The sequence below is a fragment of the Scylla paramamosain genome, unplaced genomic scaffold (assembly GCF_035594125.1).
Source record: "Scylla paramamosain isolate STU-SP2022 unplaced genomic scaffold, ASM3559412v1 Contig80, whole genome shotgun sequence".
Classification (NCBI taxonomy): domain Eukaryota; kingdom Metazoa; phylum Arthropoda; class Malacostraca; order Decapoda; family Portunidae; genus Scylla; species Scylla paramamosain.
Window position 1 is genome coordinate 87,501 of NW_026973745.1, and position 17,222 is coordinate 104,722.

General features: G+C 41.8%; 1 protein-coding gene across 1 annotated transcript in view; it reads right to left on the reverse strand.

The window, feature by feature from the left end:
- LOC135098774 (uncharacterized) overlaps positions 1-16,497 on the reverse strand; it is a 24,745-nt gene extending 8,248 nt beyond the window's left edge. Inside the window, 15 exon segments of the mRNA XM_064001166.1 lie at positions 757-853; positions 1,565-1,650; positions 1,652-1,753; positions 1,939-2,116; positions 2,553-2,671; positions 3,353-3,517; positions 3,519-3,551; positions 3,941-4,159; positions 7,280-7,772; positions 8,837-9,120; positions 9,917-10,089; positions 12,510-12,803; positions 13,364-13,860; positions 15,136-15,266; positions 16,471-16,497. Coding sequence (XP_063857236.1) covers positions 757-853; positions 1,565-1,650; positions 1,652-1,753; positions 1,939-2,116; positions 2,553-2,671; positions 3,353-3,517; positions 3,519-3,551; positions 3,941-4,159; positions 7,280-7,772; positions 8,837-9,120; positions 9,917-10,089; positions 12,510-12,803; positions 13,364-13,860; positions 15,136-15,266; positions 16,471-16,497 — 2,898 coding nt within the window.
- Between the last annotated feature and the right edge of the window lie 725 nt (positions 16,498-17,222).

Below are 17,222 nucleotides of genomic sequence, written 5' to 3' on the forward strand. Positions count from 1 at the left end.
TTCTACAGGTTAACAAGACCCTTCAAAAGCTACCCAGGGCTTCCACAGGTTAGCCAGGGCCTTCCCAAGCTACCCAGGGCTTCCACAGGTAAACCAGAGCCATTACAAGCTACCCAGGGCTTCCACAGGTAAACCAGAGCCATTACAAGCTACCCAGGGCTTCCACAGGTAAACCAGAGCCATTACAAGCTACCAAGGGCTTCCACAGGTAAACCAGAGCCATTACAAGCTACCCAGGGCTTCCACAGGTAAACCAGACCCTTTACAAGCTACCCAGGGCTTACACAGGTAAACCAGACCCTTTACAAGCCCACCAGGCCTTCCACAGGTTAAGCAGACCCTTCACAAGCTACTCAGGGCCTCCACAGGTTAACCAAAGCCTTCACAAGCTACCCAGGGCTTCTACAGATTAACCAGACCCTTCACAAGCTACCCAGGGCTTCCACAGGTAAACCAGACCCTTCGCAAGCTACCCAGGCCTTCCACAGGTTAACCAGAGTCTTCAGAAGCTCCCCAAGCATCACCACAATCTTCCCAGAGTCACCACAATCTCCCCAGAGGCTCCACAATCTCCCCAGAGTCACCAGAAGTCCCCCACTGACTCTACAATCCCCCCCAGGGCCTCTACAAGTTATCCCAGTCCACCTCCTTGCTTCTGGCCATATCTTTACCTAGAATAAAGCCAGGCATTAAATCAGATGGCATTTCTGTGTGATGTTCAATGTTACAACAAGAATTTATGGCCCATTTTGACACCTTGCCTTGCTGGTAATGTGACAATACCAGGGTCCCCTCGTCTGCGTCCCGGTGCACTGATGGTCCGTTGATGTCCACCCATGGATGGCCGAAGCAGCTGTTGGGGTGCAGAAGGTTAGTGGGGTGTTTTTTGGTGTTTTTTTGGTGTTTTTTGGTGTTTTGGTGTGTTTTTGGGTGTTTCTGGGTGTGTTTTATGAGTGTTTTGGTGTGTTTTGGTGTGTTTTTGGGTGTTTTATGGGTGTTTTGGTGTGTTTTGGTGTGTTTTTTGGGTGTTTTGGTGTGTTTTTTGGGTGTTTTGGTGTGTTTTGGGGTGTTTTGGTGTTTTTTTTTTTTTTTTTTTTGCATAGTGATGATAAGCAACAGTACAGAAACACACAGACTCACACAGCCAACACACAGCCACCAGCACTGCAACACACCTTCACACACCCACACAGCATCACTCAAACACAGCCACAGACTCACACAGATAACACACAGCCACCAGCACTGCAACACACCTTCACACACCCACACAGCATCACTCAAACACAGCCACAGACTCACACAGATAACACACAGCCACCAGCACTGCAACACACCTTCACACACCCACACAGCATCACTCAAACACAGCCACAGACTCACACAGACAACACACAGCCACCAGCACTGCAACACACCTTCACACACCCACACAGCATCACTCAAACACAGCCACAGACTCACACAGCCAACACACAGCCACCAGCACTGCAACACATCTTCACACACCCACACGAAGACCACAAACACACACAGCATCACTCGGACACAGCCACAGACTCACCTATAGTACACAGCATGTAGTATAATGCCAGTAAGGTAGCTGATGGCACACAGGACAGCAGAAATTATGATGAAAGTGTCGTATTTGAAAGTGTCGTATGATGAAAGTATTTGTCGTCCAGCCAGCAGATCCCCAAGGCAAGCTAAGCATCACTAGGTTCTCGATGAAGGCTAGGACTAAAAACAACACCTGTGGGGGGGTAGGGGGTGAGATAGCAGCGATGGGGGGAAGGGAGGGAGAGAATGAAAAATTTGTGTTAGCTTAAGTCATTGAATACTGCTTCAATATCAAACCTAACATGACTTAACCTAACTTAACGTAACTTAACGTAACTTAACCTAACCCAGCCTGACCTAACCTCACTGCAGCCTCACCTGTATCACTACGGTTGAATGACGACGCGCCCTCTGCTTTTTGACAGCCGAGGGCCTCTCCGACCTGAAGTACACTAGCGTAGAAGCAATGGTGCCAAGGAAAACGTAGAAATATGGACGCAGGTACATGAAAAAACACTGGCAACAGTAAAACGGTGTGCGTACTGGCAACACTGAACTGCAGGTGAAAGAAAACGGGGTCTTTTAATGTGTTGTTGGGTTTTTTTTTTTTTTTTTGGTTTTTATGGGTTTTTATGGGTTTTTATGGGTGTTTTTGGGTGTTTTGGTGTTTTAGTGTGTTTTTGGGGTGTTTATAGGTGTTTTTTGGTGTTTTGGGTGTTTTAGGAGTATATTTGGAGTTTTTTTGGTGTTTTTGGTAATTCTTGGGTGTTTTTGGTGTGTTTTAGGGTGTTTAAAGATGTTTTTTGGGTGTTTTGGGGTGTTTTAGGGTGTTCTGGGGTGTTTTAGGTATTTTGGGGTGTCTTTTAGGTGAATTTAGGTCTTTTAGGTGTGTTGTGAATTATAGTGTTTGTTTCATAGTGTTTAGCTTGTGTGTGTCCTTGTGTCACCTGCCCCACACACACACACACACACACACACACACACACACTCACCTCTCCTCCAGCTTGAGTTTAAACACCAGCACCACCACAAAGTGTACACCCAACACCACAAACACCTTCCACGTGTGTGCCAGGGTGAACACCGTACAGGCGATGGCGCGGGACACCACCTGCGGACACATTGTTATTATTATTATTATTATTATTATTATTATTATTATTATTATTATTATTACTACTACTATTATTATTATTATTATTGTTACTATTACTATTTGAAACTCATAATTATACCTAAACACACACACACACACACACAAACAAAAAATAAATTTATAAATAAATGAATAAATAAGTGAAAAAAAAATTAAAACCCCAAAATTTACTTATAAGATAAAAAACACCATCAAAATTCACAAGCAGATAAAAAAACACCCTTAAACACCCCAAAAAACACACCAAAAACACCCCAAAACATCCTTAAACACACTAAACACCCCAAAAATAACCAAAAACACCCAAAAACACCCTTAAATATCCCAAAAATACCCAAAAACACCCTTAAATATCCCAAAAACATCCAAAAACACCCTTAAACACCCTTATATACCCAAAAAACACCCAAAAACACCCTTAAATATCCCAAAAACACCCAAAAACACCCAATAACATCCTTAAATACCCCCCAAAAAAACAAACACCCTTAAATACCCCAAAAACACCCTTAAACACCCAAAAACACCCCAAAACACCCAAAAAAACACACACAAAACCAAAAAAAAACACTTTCACAAACACAAACTCACTTAAAAACACAAGATACACAATTAAACCGGCCCTAAGAACCGTACCTGGAAGAATATTGCGAACAGGAGGGGCAGTGCATTTAAAATAGTCAGCCCTCCGAGTTTGGAGAACCTGTGGTAGGATGTGAAGGACCAGGTGAGGGACACAAGGGAGATGAGGACAGAGAACACCTGTTTGCAGAGCTGTGTGTTGTGGCCCAGTGGTGACAAAAGACAGGATGCTGCCCAGTGTCACGTCCTTAACCTGTTGTGGGAAAGTTGTGGTGTTAGTTGTGGTTGTAGGAGGAAGAGGAGGAGGAGGAGAAGGGGTGGGGATGATGGAGTGGTTGTCTTGGGTGTTTTTTGTGTGTTTTGTGATGTTTTTGGGTGGTTTTGGGTGTTTTGTGGTGTTTTTGGGTGTTTTTAGGGTACTAATGGGTGTTTTTGTAGTTTTTGAGTGTTTTTGGGTATTTTTGGGTGTTTTTGGGGTGTTTTTGGGTGTTTCAAATTGTTTTTTTGGTGTTTTTGTGTGTTTTGGGATGTTTTTGGGTGTTTTAGAGGTGTTTTTGGGTGTTTTAGGGTGTTTCAGTTTTTTTTTTTTTGTACTTAAACCAAAACACCCCCACACACCCACAAACACACACACAAACGCACCTGGTCCAACTCAGTGTAATGCGTCCCAACGATATACAGCTGCAGAATTAACTGAAAGGCCGACTCGAGTGTGGCCTCCATGACGTTGGTGATTGCGACCCTCATCTGCACGACATGCTTAAGGTCATAATATTTTCTGATCTCCATGTCCCTCATGTGGTGCCGGTAGGTCTTGGTAGGCCCGTGGGGGGGAAAGCTGTTGTACGATTTTGAGTCCACCTGTAAGAGTGCCTGCGTTAGTCCTGGGTGGGTCTGAGGAGATGTACAGTGCGCCTGGTGTTGTTTTTGGGTGTTTTTTGGTGTTTTTTGGTGTTAAATGATGGTTTTTGGGTGTTTTGGGGCATTTAAAGGTATTTTTGGTGTTTTTTCACTAGTTATATTAATTTAAGGGGTAACTAAATTAGAAAATGGGTGTTTTGAGGTGTTTTTGGTGTGTTTTTGGGTATGTTTTTGGGTGTTTTGGCTAGGTTAGTTAACTTAGGGATGGATGAAATAGAAAATGGGTGTTTTGGGGTGTTTTTACAGTGTTTTTGGGTATTTAAGGGTATTTTTTAAATTTCTGGCCTAAGTTAAGTCAGGGGTGGATGAAATAGAAAATGGGTGTTTTTGGAGTGTTTCTGGGTGTTTTTGGGGTGTTTGAAGGGGACTGAGTGTTTAAAGGGTAAAGGAAAATTAATAAGTGTGTTTGGGTGTGTTTGGGGGTGTTTTGGGTGTGTTTGGAAGTGTTTTTGGGGTGTTTTTGCGGTGTTTGGAGGGGACTGAGCGTTTAAAGGGTAAAGGAAAATGAATAAGTGTGTTTGGGTGTGTTTAGGAGTGTTTTGGGTGTGTTTGGAAGTGTTTTTGGGGTGTTTTTGCGGTGTTTGAAGGGGACTGAGTGTTGAAAGGGTAAAGGAAAATGAATAAGTGTGTTTGGGTGAGTTTTGGACTGTTTTGGTGTTTATGGGGTGTTTTTGGGGTGTTTTGGTGTGTTTTGCGGTGTTTTGTGGTGTTTGGAGGTGAATAACAGTGTTTTTTGGGTGTTTTAGTGTGTGTGTGTGTGTGTGTGTGTGTGTGTGTGTGTGTGTCAACATCATACCCCAAAGATTTCAAAATACACACACATACACCCATGCACACAGAAAAATTAAATATATATACATCAAAAGTGTAATAATAATAATAATAATAATTATAATAATAATAATAATAATAATAATAATAATAATAATAATAATAATAGTAGAATATAACAAGCTACTATGGGGGATTTATTTAGTAGTAGTAGTAGTAGTAGTAGTAGTAGTAGTAGTAGTAGTAGTAGTAGTAGTAGTAGTAGTAGTAGTTCTACATAACAATACTAATATACTGAGAGAGAGAGAGAGAGAGAGAGAGAGAGAGAGAGAGAGAGAGAGAGAGAGAGAGAGAGAGAGAGAGAGAGAGAGAGAGAGAGAGAGAGAGAGAGAGAGAGAGAGAGAGAGAGAAATTAAGTAAAAACAAACAAACAAACAACAACAACAACAACAACAACCTAACCTAACCAAACCCCAACCATTTAAAAACGCCCCCAACCTGACCAGACCCAACCCGACCCGACCCGATCCAACCTGACTTGACCCCAGTACCTTGCGCTGTGAAGGGGGGAAGAGTGCGTTGCTGGGCTCAGAGGCAACCCCCCCACTGGCGGGTTGTGCCTCTCTTTGTTATCAACCTGGGGGGGAGAGGGGGGTAGGGGGCAAGGGGGATAGGGGGCAAAGGGGTAGGGGGGGGTGTATGTTAGCTTGGGTTAGGTTGGATTACAGGAATTATTAGTTATTATTGTTATTTTTGTTATCATGGTGTGTGCGAGAGAGAGAGAGAGAGAGAGAGAGAGAGAGAGAGAGAGAGAGAGAGAGAGAGAGAGAGAGAGAGAGAGAGAGAGAGAATTTTAAGTAAGTTTTCTCAATATCTACCTTCTCTCCCTCCCTTCCTCTCTCCCTCCTCCTTCTCCTCCTCTTTTAACCTCACACACACACACACACACACAGAGCTCCCACAAAAATAAATAAATAAATAAATAAAATAAACAAAACAAATAAATAAAAATAAAATAATTAAATAAATAAAAAAAAACACCTATCAACTCAAACTAAAAAAAACCCTATCCACTTGGAAACTCCCACCCAAACACCCTTAAACACTAAAAAACACCTTAAAATATACAAAACACCCCAAAAAAACATTCCAAAAACACCCTTGAACACCCTTGAACACCCCAAAAACACACCGAACACCCCAAAAATATTGAAAAACACCCCAAAACAAACCAAAACACACCCAAAAACACCCCAAAAACACCCAAAAACACCCCACACACCCAAAAACACCCCAAAAACACCCAAAAACACCCAAAACACACCAAAACACCCCAAACACATCCAAGAAAACACCAAAAACAAACCAAAAACACCCCAAAACGCACACATTCACCCCAAAGCACCCCATAGACAGTACATACCCCAACCTCCTGCATCTGACGCACTGTGACGTTCATGTGCTTCATCTGCGCGTAAGTATTTTCGAGGTACGCCATGACGGGGGCCAGGGGGGTGAGAAATATGAGCGTTTACAACGATACACGCAAAAACGAAGGTAGCAGTTTGAAAATGGGAAGGATATCTTGCTGCGTCACATGAATGTACAGATTCCAAGTGGACAACAGGGTAATTGGCAACAGGATGAAGAAAACGGTGAGTAGGAAATTGATCTTGTCTGGGTTGTCTGTTAGGTTGGCGAGGAATCCTTCTGCTTCCTGGGAGAGAGAGGGAAAGAGAGGGAGGGAGACATTGAGGGGTTTTTAGAGAGATGGGTAAATGTGTGTGTGTGTGTGTGTGTGTGTGTGTGTAGGGTGTTTTTTTTTTGTGTTTTTTTGTGTTTTGGGGTGTTTTTGTGTGTTTTGGATGTTTTAGAGTACTTTTTGGGGTACTTTTCAGTGATTTTTGTGTGTTTTTCAGTGTTTTTGTGTGTTTTTAAGTGTTAGTGGGGTATTTTTGAGTGTTTTTGAGGGTGTTTTGTGAGTTTTTGTGGGTTTTGTGTGTTTTTGTGGGTTTTTGAGTGTCTTTTTTGTGTTTTTTGTGTGTTTTTGGACATCTTGGGGTGTTTTATGAGATGTTTTGGGGTGACAAAATGTGTTTCTGGGTAATTTGGGTGTTTTTGGGGTGTTACTGTTTGTATGTGGCTGTCTGGGTGTGTTAGTATGTGTTTCTTGGTGTTTCTTGTGTGTTTTTGGATGGTAAAGTGTGTTTAAGTATCATTTGAGTGCATTTTGAGTTTATTTCAGCCTTTTACATATAGTTCAACAAACAAACACACACACGCACTCACCTCCTCCTCGCCATCCACCAGCACCACCATCTCCTCGGACAGCGAATGATTAGCACTCGTCATGTTCCTCGTCCCCACCACATCGGAGTCATTGATGCTCTTCAGGTAATCTTGATGGTACTCCACCGCCAGCAGAATGTCGGTGTACACGTCTAGGTAGTAAAAAACCGACGGAAGCAGAAAACAAGAGAGAAAGAACCAAAAATTCCAGCAGTGGCGTTGTGCTCTCATCGACTCGTACATGGCCTGCAGCTGAGCGCGGGCCTTCGAACTGGCCTCTGTCGTTCCCAGTTGCACGTGAAGACACATCTCCGCGCTAGGCTTGGTTGAGTGCAGGAGCTTCTCGCACTCCAGCACGCGCACCACTGCGTTGTCGTACTGCCCCAAGTTGTTCCGTTCGGTGTAAAATTGCAGGAGTGTTTCGCCGTTTGTCGCCTTGCAATGCACCTTGCGGACCAGGCTGTACTCGAGGAACCGCTGCACAATGTCGTACCTGTGGGGTTGCTTCGGTTAGGTTAGGTTTGGTTTGGTTCAGTTTGGGGTGTTTTTTGGTGTTTTTTTTTTTTGGTGTTTTTTGTTGAATTAAAGTCTTTTTGGGTTTAAAAGTGTTTCTGGGTGTTTTGAAGTGTTTTTTGCTGAGTTGAAGCGTTTTTGGGTGTTTTGGGGTTTTAAAAGTGCGTTTTTTTTGTGTTTTTTGGGTGTTTTTGTTGAGTTGGTGTTTTTGTTTGGATGTGGAGTTTTAAAGATGTTTTTTTTGTTGTTTTTGTTAAGTTAAAGTGTTTTGGGGTGTTTTTTGGGGTTTTGAAGGGTGTTTTTGGGTGTTTTTGTTAAGTTGAAGTGTTTATGGTTATTTTTTAGGGTGTTTTAGGGAGTTTTGGTTAAATTAAAGTGTTTATGGGTGTTTTTGGGTTTTTTTGTGGTTTTAAAGTGTTTTTGTGTGTTTTTGTTAAGTTGAAGTGTTCATGGTTATTTTTTTGGGGGGTTTTAAAGGGTGTTTTTGGGTGTTGTTGGAGTTTTTGTTAAGTTAAAGTGTTTATGAGTGGTTTTTGTGGTTTTAAAGGGTGTTTTTGGGTGTTTTTGTTAAGATAAAGTGTTTATGAGTGGTTTTTGTGGTTTTAAAGGGTGTTTTTGGGTGTTTTTGTTAAGAAAAAGTGTTTATGAGTGGTTTTTGCAGTTTTAAAGGGTGTTTTTGGTGTTTTTTTTGGTTTTTAAAGGGTGTTTTTTTTGTGTGTGTTTTTGATAAGTGCAAGAGTATTATGTGTTGTTCTGTAGTGATCCTAATCTTCCTTCTCCTCCTCTTTTACAAACCCTAAATCTCCACCTCCTCCCTCACTCTTCTTCTTCTTCCTCCTCCTCCACCTCCTCCTCTTCCTCCTTCTGTACAAATTCTAAATCTCTTTCTCCTCCTGTTATAAGCTCTAAACCTCCACTCCTCCTCCTCCTCCTCTTCCTGTACAAATTCTAAATCTCTTTCTCCTCCTCTTATAAGGTCGAGACCTCCACTCCTCCTCCCTCACTCACTCACTCACTCACTCACTCCTCCTCCTCCTCCCTCACCTGCTGGCATTGATGGCGTAGTAAACAGGCGTATAACCGATCTTATTGCAGCGGTTAATATCAACGTTCCGCTCCTCCTCCAGCTAGGACGTCATCAGGAGCATATCAATTACCGTCACATTTCCGTTCTTGGCCGCCATGTGCAGAGCTGACCCCCCGCGGTTGTCGACGAGGTTCAGACGTGTGCCAGCATTAATCAGCTGTTGAACGCAGGCCAGCTGGTTGTTCCGGATCGCGACAAACAGCGGGGTTTCGCCTTGGTTGTTGCGTACGTCTGGTGATACCTTGAGGTTGTGAGGTTAGGTTAGTTTGGGTTGTGTAGGGGTAATAACACTCCAAAACATCCCAAAACACCCTTAAATATCCCTAAAACATACCAAAAACATCCCAAAACACCCTTAAATATCCCTAAAACATACCAAAAACATCCCAAAACACCCTTAAATATCCCCAAAACATACCAAAAACATCCCAAACACCCTTAAATATCCCTAAAACATACCAAAAACATCCCAAAACACCCTTGAATATCCCTAAAACATACCAAAAACATCCCAAAATATCCTTAAATATCCCCAAAACATACCAATAACATCCCAAAACACCCTTAAACACCCAAAAACAACCTTAAACACCCCAAAACACCCTTGAACACTCCAATAACATCCCAAAACACCCTTAAATATCCCCAAAACATACCAAAAACATCCCAAAACATCCTTACACACCCAAAAACAACCTTAAACACTCCAAAACACCCTTTAACACTCCAAAACACACCCCAAACACCACAAAACACATTCAAAACACACCAAAACACTCCTAAAGCACCCTTAAACACCCAAAACTATCCGCAAACCACTGCAAACATCCCAAAAACACTTTTAACCATCCCCAAAACACCCAAAACTACCCCAAAAAACACTGCAAACACTCCAAAAACACCCAAAACCCCAAAAAACACACCAAATTTCCCTAAACATCCAAAAAACACCCCAAAAAAAAACACACTAACCTCTGCAACACACCCCAAACACTACAAACACCCCCAAAAACACCCCAAAACGCCCCTAAGCACACCTTCAGGGACAGAAGCCGATGCATCATGTTCGGGTAGCCTTGCTGGGCAGCCAGGTGGAGCAGGGTGAAGCCGTCTGACCTGGCCGCGTCAAGAGAACACACGGCAGTTTCTTCAATGACCCGAACTATGCAGAGACCAACCTCCTCACGAGATATTATCCTCCAGTCCTTGTCTGTTGGGTTAGGTTAGGTTAGGTTACGTTAGATTGGGTTGGGTTAGGTTAGGTTAGGTTAGGTTAAGCTAGGTTAGGTTAGGTTAGGTTAGGTTAGGTTAGGTTAAGGTAGGTTAGGTTAGGTTGGGTTAGGTTAGGTTAGGTTAAGTTACGTTATGTTAGATTGGGTTAGGTTAGGTTAGGTTAAGCTAGGTTAGGTTAGGTTAGGTTAGGTTAAGCTAGGTTAGGTTAGGTTAGGTTAGGTTAAGCTAGGTTAGGTTAGGTTAGGTTAGGTTAGGTTAGGTTAAGCTAGGTTAGGTTAGGTTAGGTTAGGTTAAGCTAGGTTAGGTTAGGTTAGATTAGGTTAGGTTAGGTTGGGTTAGGTTAGGTTAGGTTAGGTTAGGTTAAGTTACGTTATGTTAGATTGGGTTAGGTTAGGTTAGGTTAGGTTAGGTTAAGCTAGGTTAGGTTAGGTTAGGTTAAGCTAGGTTAGGTTAGGTTAGGTTAAGCTAGGTTAGGTTAGGTTAGGTTAGGTTAGGTTAAGCTAGGTTAGGTTAGGTTAGGTTAGGTTAAGCTAGGTTAGGTTAGGTTAGATTAGGTTAGTTTAGGTTAGGTTAGGTTAGGTTAGGTTAGGTTAGGTTAGGTTAGGTTAGGTTAGGTTTTTGGGGTGTTTTTGCGGTGTTTGAAGGGGACTGAGTGTTGAAAGGGTAAAGGAAAATGAATAAGTGTGTTTGGGTGTGTTTAGGAGTGTTTTGTGTGTGTTTGGAAGTGTTTTTGGGATATTTTTGGGGTGTTTGAAGGGGACTGAGCATTTAAAGGGTAAAGGAAAATGAATAAGTGTGTTTGGGTGAGTTTTGGACTGTTTTGGTGTTTATGGGGTGTTTTGGTGTGTTTTGCGGTGTTTTGTGGTGTTTGGAGGTGAATAACAGTGTTTTTTGGGTGTTTTAGTGTGTGTGTGTGTGTGTGTGTGTGTCAACATCATACCCCAAAGATTTCAAAATACACACACATACACCCATGCACACAGAAAAATTAAATATATATACATCAAGTGTAATAATAATAATAATAATTATAATAATAATAATAATAATAATAATAATAATAATAATAATAATAATAATAATAATAATAATAATAATAATAGTAGAATATAACAAGCTACTATTGGGGATTTATTTAATAGTAGTAGTAGTAGTAGTAGTAGTAGTAGTAGTAGTAGTAGTAGTAGTAGTAGTAGTAGTAGTAGTAGTAGTAGTAGTTCTACATAACAATACTAATATACTGAGAGAGAGAGAGAGAGAGAGAGAGAGAGAGAGAGAGAGAGAGAGAGAGAGAGAGAGAGAGAGAGAAATTAAGTAAAAACAAACAAACAAACAAACAAACAAACAAACAAACAACAACAACAACAACAACAACAACAACAACAACAACAACAACAACAACCTAACCTAACCAAACCCCAACCATTTAAAAACGCCCCCAACCTGACCAGACCCAACCCGACCCGACCCGATCCAACCTGACTTGACCCCAGTACCTTGCGCTGTGAAGGGGGGAAGAGTGCGTTGCTGGGCTCAGAGGCAACCCCCCCACTGGCGGGTTGTGCCTCTCTTTGTTATCAACCTGGGGGGGAGGGGGGGGTAGGGGACAAGGGGGATAGGGGGCAAAGGGGTAGGGGGGGTGTATGTTAGCTTGGGTTAAGTTGGATTACAGGAATTATTACTGTTATTATTGTTATTTTTGTTATCATGGTGTGTGCGAGAGAGAGAGAGAGAGAGAGAGAGAGAGAGAGAGAGAGAGAGAGAGAGAGAGAGAATTTTAAGTAAGTTTTCTCAATATCTACCTTCCCTCCCTCCCTTCCTCTCTCCCTCCTCCTTCTCCTCCTCTTTTAACCTCACACACACACACACACACACACACACACACACACACACACACACACACACACACACACACACACACACAGAGCTCCCACAAAAAAAAAAAAAAATAAATAAATAAAATAAACAAAACAAATAAATAAAAATAAAATAATTAAATAAATAAAAAAAAAACCACCTATCAACTCAAGCTAAAAAAACCCTATCCACTTGGAAACTCCCACCCAAACACCCTTAAACACTAAAAAACACCTTAAAATATACAAAACACCCCAAAAAAACATTCCAAAAACACCCAAGAACACCCTTGAACACCCCAAAAACACACCAAACACCCCCAAAATATTGAAAAACACTCCAAAACAAACCAAAACACATCCAAAAACACCCCAAAAACACCCAAAAACACCCCACACACCCAAAAACACCCCAAAACACCCCAAAACACCCAAAACACACCAAAACACCCCAAACACATCCAAGAAAACACCAAAAACAAACCAAAAACACCCCAAAACGCACACATTCACCCCAAAGCACCCCATAGACAGTACATACCCCAACCTCCTGCATCTGACGCACTGTGACGTTCATGTGCTTCATCTGCGCGTAAGTATTTTCGAGGTACGCCATGACGAGGGCCAGGGGGGTGAGAAATATGAGCGTTTACAACGATACACGCAAAAACGAAGGTAGCAGTTTGAAAATGGGAAGGATATCTTGCTGCGTCACATGAATGTACAGATTCCAAGTGGACAACAGGGTAATTGGCAGCAGGATGAAGAAAACGGTGAATAGGAAATTGATCTTGTCTGGGTTGTCTGTTAGGTTGGCGAGGAATCCTTCTGCTTCCTGGGAGAGAGAGGGAGAGAGAGGGAGGGAGACATTGAGGGGTTTTTAGAGAGATGGGTAAATGTGTGTGTGTGTGTGTGTGTGTAGGGTGGTTTTTTTGTGTTTTTTTGTGTTTTGGGGTGTTTTTGTGTGTTTTGGATGTTTTAGAGTGCTTTTTGGGGTACTTTTCAGTGTTTTTTGTGTGTTTTTCAGTGTTTTTTGTGTGTTTTTGAGTGTTAGTGGGGTATTTTTTAGTGTTTTTGTGGGTGTTTTGTGAGTTTTTGTGGGTTTTGTGTGTTTTTGTGGGTTTTTGAGTGTCTTTTTTGTGTTTTTTGTGTGTTTTTGGACATCTTGGGATGTTTTATGAGATGTTTTGGGGTGACAAAATGTGTTTCTGGGTAATTTGGGTGTTTTTTAGGGTGTTACTGTTTGTATGTGGCTGTCTGGGTGTGTTAGTATGTGTTTCTTGGTGTTTCTTGTGTGTTTTTGGATGGTAAAGTGTGTTTAAGTATCATTTGAGTGCATTTTGAGTTTATTTCAGCCTTTTACATATAGTTCAACAAACAAACACACACACGCACTCACCTCCTCCTCGCCATCCACCAGCACCACCATCTCCTCGGACAGCGAATGATTAGCACTCGTCATGTTCCTCGTCCCCACCACATCGGAGTCATTGATGCTCTTCAGGTAATCTTGATGGTACTCCACCGCCAGCAGAATGTCGGTGTACACGTCTAGGTAGTAAAAAACCGACGGAAGCAGAAAACAAGAGAGAAAGAACCAAAAATTCCAGCAGTGGCGTTGTGCTCTCGTCGACTCGTACATGGCCTGCAGCTGAGCGCGGGCCTTCGAACTGGCCTCTGTCGTTCCCAGTTGCACGCGAAGACACATCTCCGTGCTAGGCTTGGTTGAGTGCAGGAGCTTCTCGCACTCCAGCACGCGCACCACTGCGTTGTCGTACTGCCCCAAGTTGTTCCGTTCGGTGTAAAATTGCAGGAGTGTTTCGCCGTTTGTCGCCTTGCAATGCACCTTGCGGACCAGGCTGTACTCGAGGAACCGCTGCACAATGTCGTACCTGTGGGGTTGCTTTGGTTAGGTTAGGTTTGGTTTGGTTCAGTTTGGGGTGTTTTTTGGTGTTTTTTTTTTGGTGTTTTTTGTTGAATTAAAGTCTTTTTGGGTTTAAAAGTGTTTCTGGGTGTTTTGAAGTGTTTTTTGCTGAGTTGAAGCGTTTTTGGGTGTTTTGGGGTTTAAAAAATGCGTTTTTTTTTGTGTTTTTTGGGTGTTTTTGTTGAGTTGGTGTTTTTGTTTGGATGTGGAGCTTTAAAGATGTTTTTTTTGTTGTTTTTGTTAAGTTAAAGTGTTTTGGGGTGTTTTTTGGGGTTTTGAAGGGTGTTTTGGGTGTTTTTGTTAAGTTGAAGTGTTTATGGTTATTTTTTAGGGTGTTTTAGGGAGTTTTGGTTAAATTAAAGTGTTTATGGGTGTTTTTGGGTTTTTTTGTGGTTTTAAAGTGTTTTTGTGTGTTTTTGTTAAGTTGAAGTGTTCATGGTTATTTTTTGGGGGGTTTTAAAGGGTGTTTTTGGGTGTTGTTGGAGTTTTTGTTAAGTTAAAGTGTTTATGAGTGGTTTTTGTGGTTTTAAAGGGTGTTTTTGGGTTTTTTTGTTAAGATAAAGTGTTTATGAGTGGTTTTTGTGGTTTTAAAGGGTGTTTTTGGGTTTTTTTTGTTGATAAAGTGTTTATGAGTGGTTTTTGTGGTTTTAAAGGGTGTTTTTGGGTGTTTTTGTTAAGAAAAAGTGTTTATGAGTGGTTTTTGCAGTTTTAAAGGGTGTTTTTGGTGTTTTTTTTGGTTTTTAAAGGGTGTTTTTTTTTGTGTGTGTTTTTGATAAGTGCAAGAGTATTATGTGTTGTTCTGTAGTGATCCTAATCTTCCTTCTCCTCCTCTTTTACAAACCCTAAATCTCCACCTCCTCCCTCACTCTTCTTCTTCTTCCTCCTCCTCCACCTCCTCCTCTTCCTCCTTCTGTACAAATTCTAAATCTCTTTCTCCTCCTGTTATAAGCTCTAAACCTCCACTCCTCCTCCTCCTCCTCTTCCTGTACAAATTCTAAATCTCTTTCTCCTCCTCTTATAAGGTCGAGACCTCCACTCCTCCTCCCTCACTCACTCACTCACTCACTCACTCCTCCTCCTCCTCCCTCACCTGCTGGCATTGATGGCGTAGTAAACAGGCGTATAACCGATCTTATTGCAGCGGTTAATATCAACGTTCCGCTCCTCCTCCAGCTAGGACGTCATCAGGAGCATATCAATTACCGTCACATTTCCGTTCTTGGCCGCCATGTGCAGAGCTGACCCCCCGCGGTTGTCGACGAGGTTCAGACGTGTGCCAGCATTAATCAGCTGTTGAACGCAGGCCAGCTGGTTGTTCCGGATCGCGACAAACAGCGGGGTTTCGCCTTGGTTGTTGCGTACGTCTGGTGATACCTTGAGGTTGTGAGGTTAGGTTAGTTTGGGTTGTGTAGGGGTAATAACACTCCAAAACATCCCAAAACACCCTTAAATATCCCTAAAACATACCAAAAACATCCCAAAACACCCTTAAATATCCCTAAAACATACCAAAAACATCCCAAAACACCCTTAAATATCCCCAAAACATACCAAAAACATCCCAAAACACCCTTAAATATCCCCAAAACATACCAAAAAACATCCCAAAACACCCTTAAATATACCCAAAACATACCAAAAACATCCGAAAACACCCTTAAATATCCCCAAAACATACCAAAAACATCCCAAAACACCCTTAAATATCCCTAAAACATACCAAAAACATCCCAAAACACCCTTAAATATCCCTAAAACATACCAAAACACCTTAAATATCCCTAAAATATACAAAACATCCCAAAACACCCTTAAATATCCCCAAAACATACCAAAAACATCCCAAAACACCCTTAAATATCCCAAAAACATACCAAAAACATCCCAAAACACCCTTAAATATCCTAAAAACATACCAAAAACATCCCAACACACCCTTAAATATCCCCAAAACATACCAAAAACATCCCAAACACCCTTAAATATCCCTAAAACATACCAAAAACATCCCAAAACACCCTTGAATATCCCTAAAACATACCAAAAACATCCCAAAATATCCTTAAATATCCCCAAAACATACCAATAACATCCCAAAACACCCTTAAACACCCAAAAACAACCTTAAACACCCCAAAACACCCTTGAACACTCCAATAACATCCCAAAACACCCTTAAATATCCCCAAAACATACCAAAAACATCCCAAAACATCCTTACACACCCAAAAACAACCTTAAACACTCCAAAACACCCTTTAACACTCCAAAACACACCCCAAACACCACAAAACACATTCAAAACACACCAAAACACTCCTAAAGCACCCTTAAACACCCAAAACTATCCGCAAACCACTGCAAACATCCCAAAAACACTTTTAACCATCCCCAAAACACCCAAAACTACCCCAAAAAACACTGCAAACACTCCAAAAACACCCAAAACCCCAAAAAACACACCAAATTTCCCTAAACATCCAAAAAACACCCCAAAAAAAAAACACACTAACCTCTGCAACACACCCCAAACACTACAAACACCCCCAAAAACACCCCAAAACGCCCCTAAGCACACCTTCAGGGACAGAAGCCGATGCATCATGTTCGGGTAGCCTTGCTGGGCAGCCAGGTGGAGCAGGGTGAAGCCGTCTGACCTGGCCGCGTCAAGAGAACACACGGCAGTTTCTTCAATGACCCGAACTATGCAGAGACCAACCTCCTCACGAGATATTATCCTCCAGTCCTTGTCTGTTGGGTTAGGTTAGGTTAGGTTACGTTAGATTGGGTTGGGTTAGGTTAGGTTAGGTTAGGTTAAGCTAGGTTAGGTTAGGTTAGGTTAGGTTAGGTTAGGTTAAGGTAGGTTAGGTTAGGTTGGGTTAGGTTAGGTTAGGTTAAGTTACGTTATGTTAGATTGGGTTAGGTTAGGTTAGGTTAAGCTAGGTTAGGTTAGGTTAGGTTAGGTTAAGCTAGGTTAGGTTAGGTTAGGTTAGGTTAAGCTAGGTTAGGTTAGGTTAGGTTAGGTTAGGTTAGGTTAAGCTAGGTTAGGTTAGGTTAGGTTAGGTTAGGTTAAGCTAGGTTAGGTTAGGTTAGATTAGGTTAGGTTAGGTTGGGTTAGGTTAGGTTAGGTTAGGTTAGGTTAAGTTACGTTATGTTAGATTGGGTTAGGTTAGGTTAGGTTAGGTTAGGTTAAGCTAGGTTAGGTTAGGTTAGGTTAAGCTAGGTTAGGTTAGGTTAGGTTAAGCTAGGTTAGGTTAGGTTAGGTTAGGTTAGGTTAAGCTAGGTTAGGTTAGGTTAGGTTAGGTTAGGTTAAGCTAGGTTAGGTTAGGT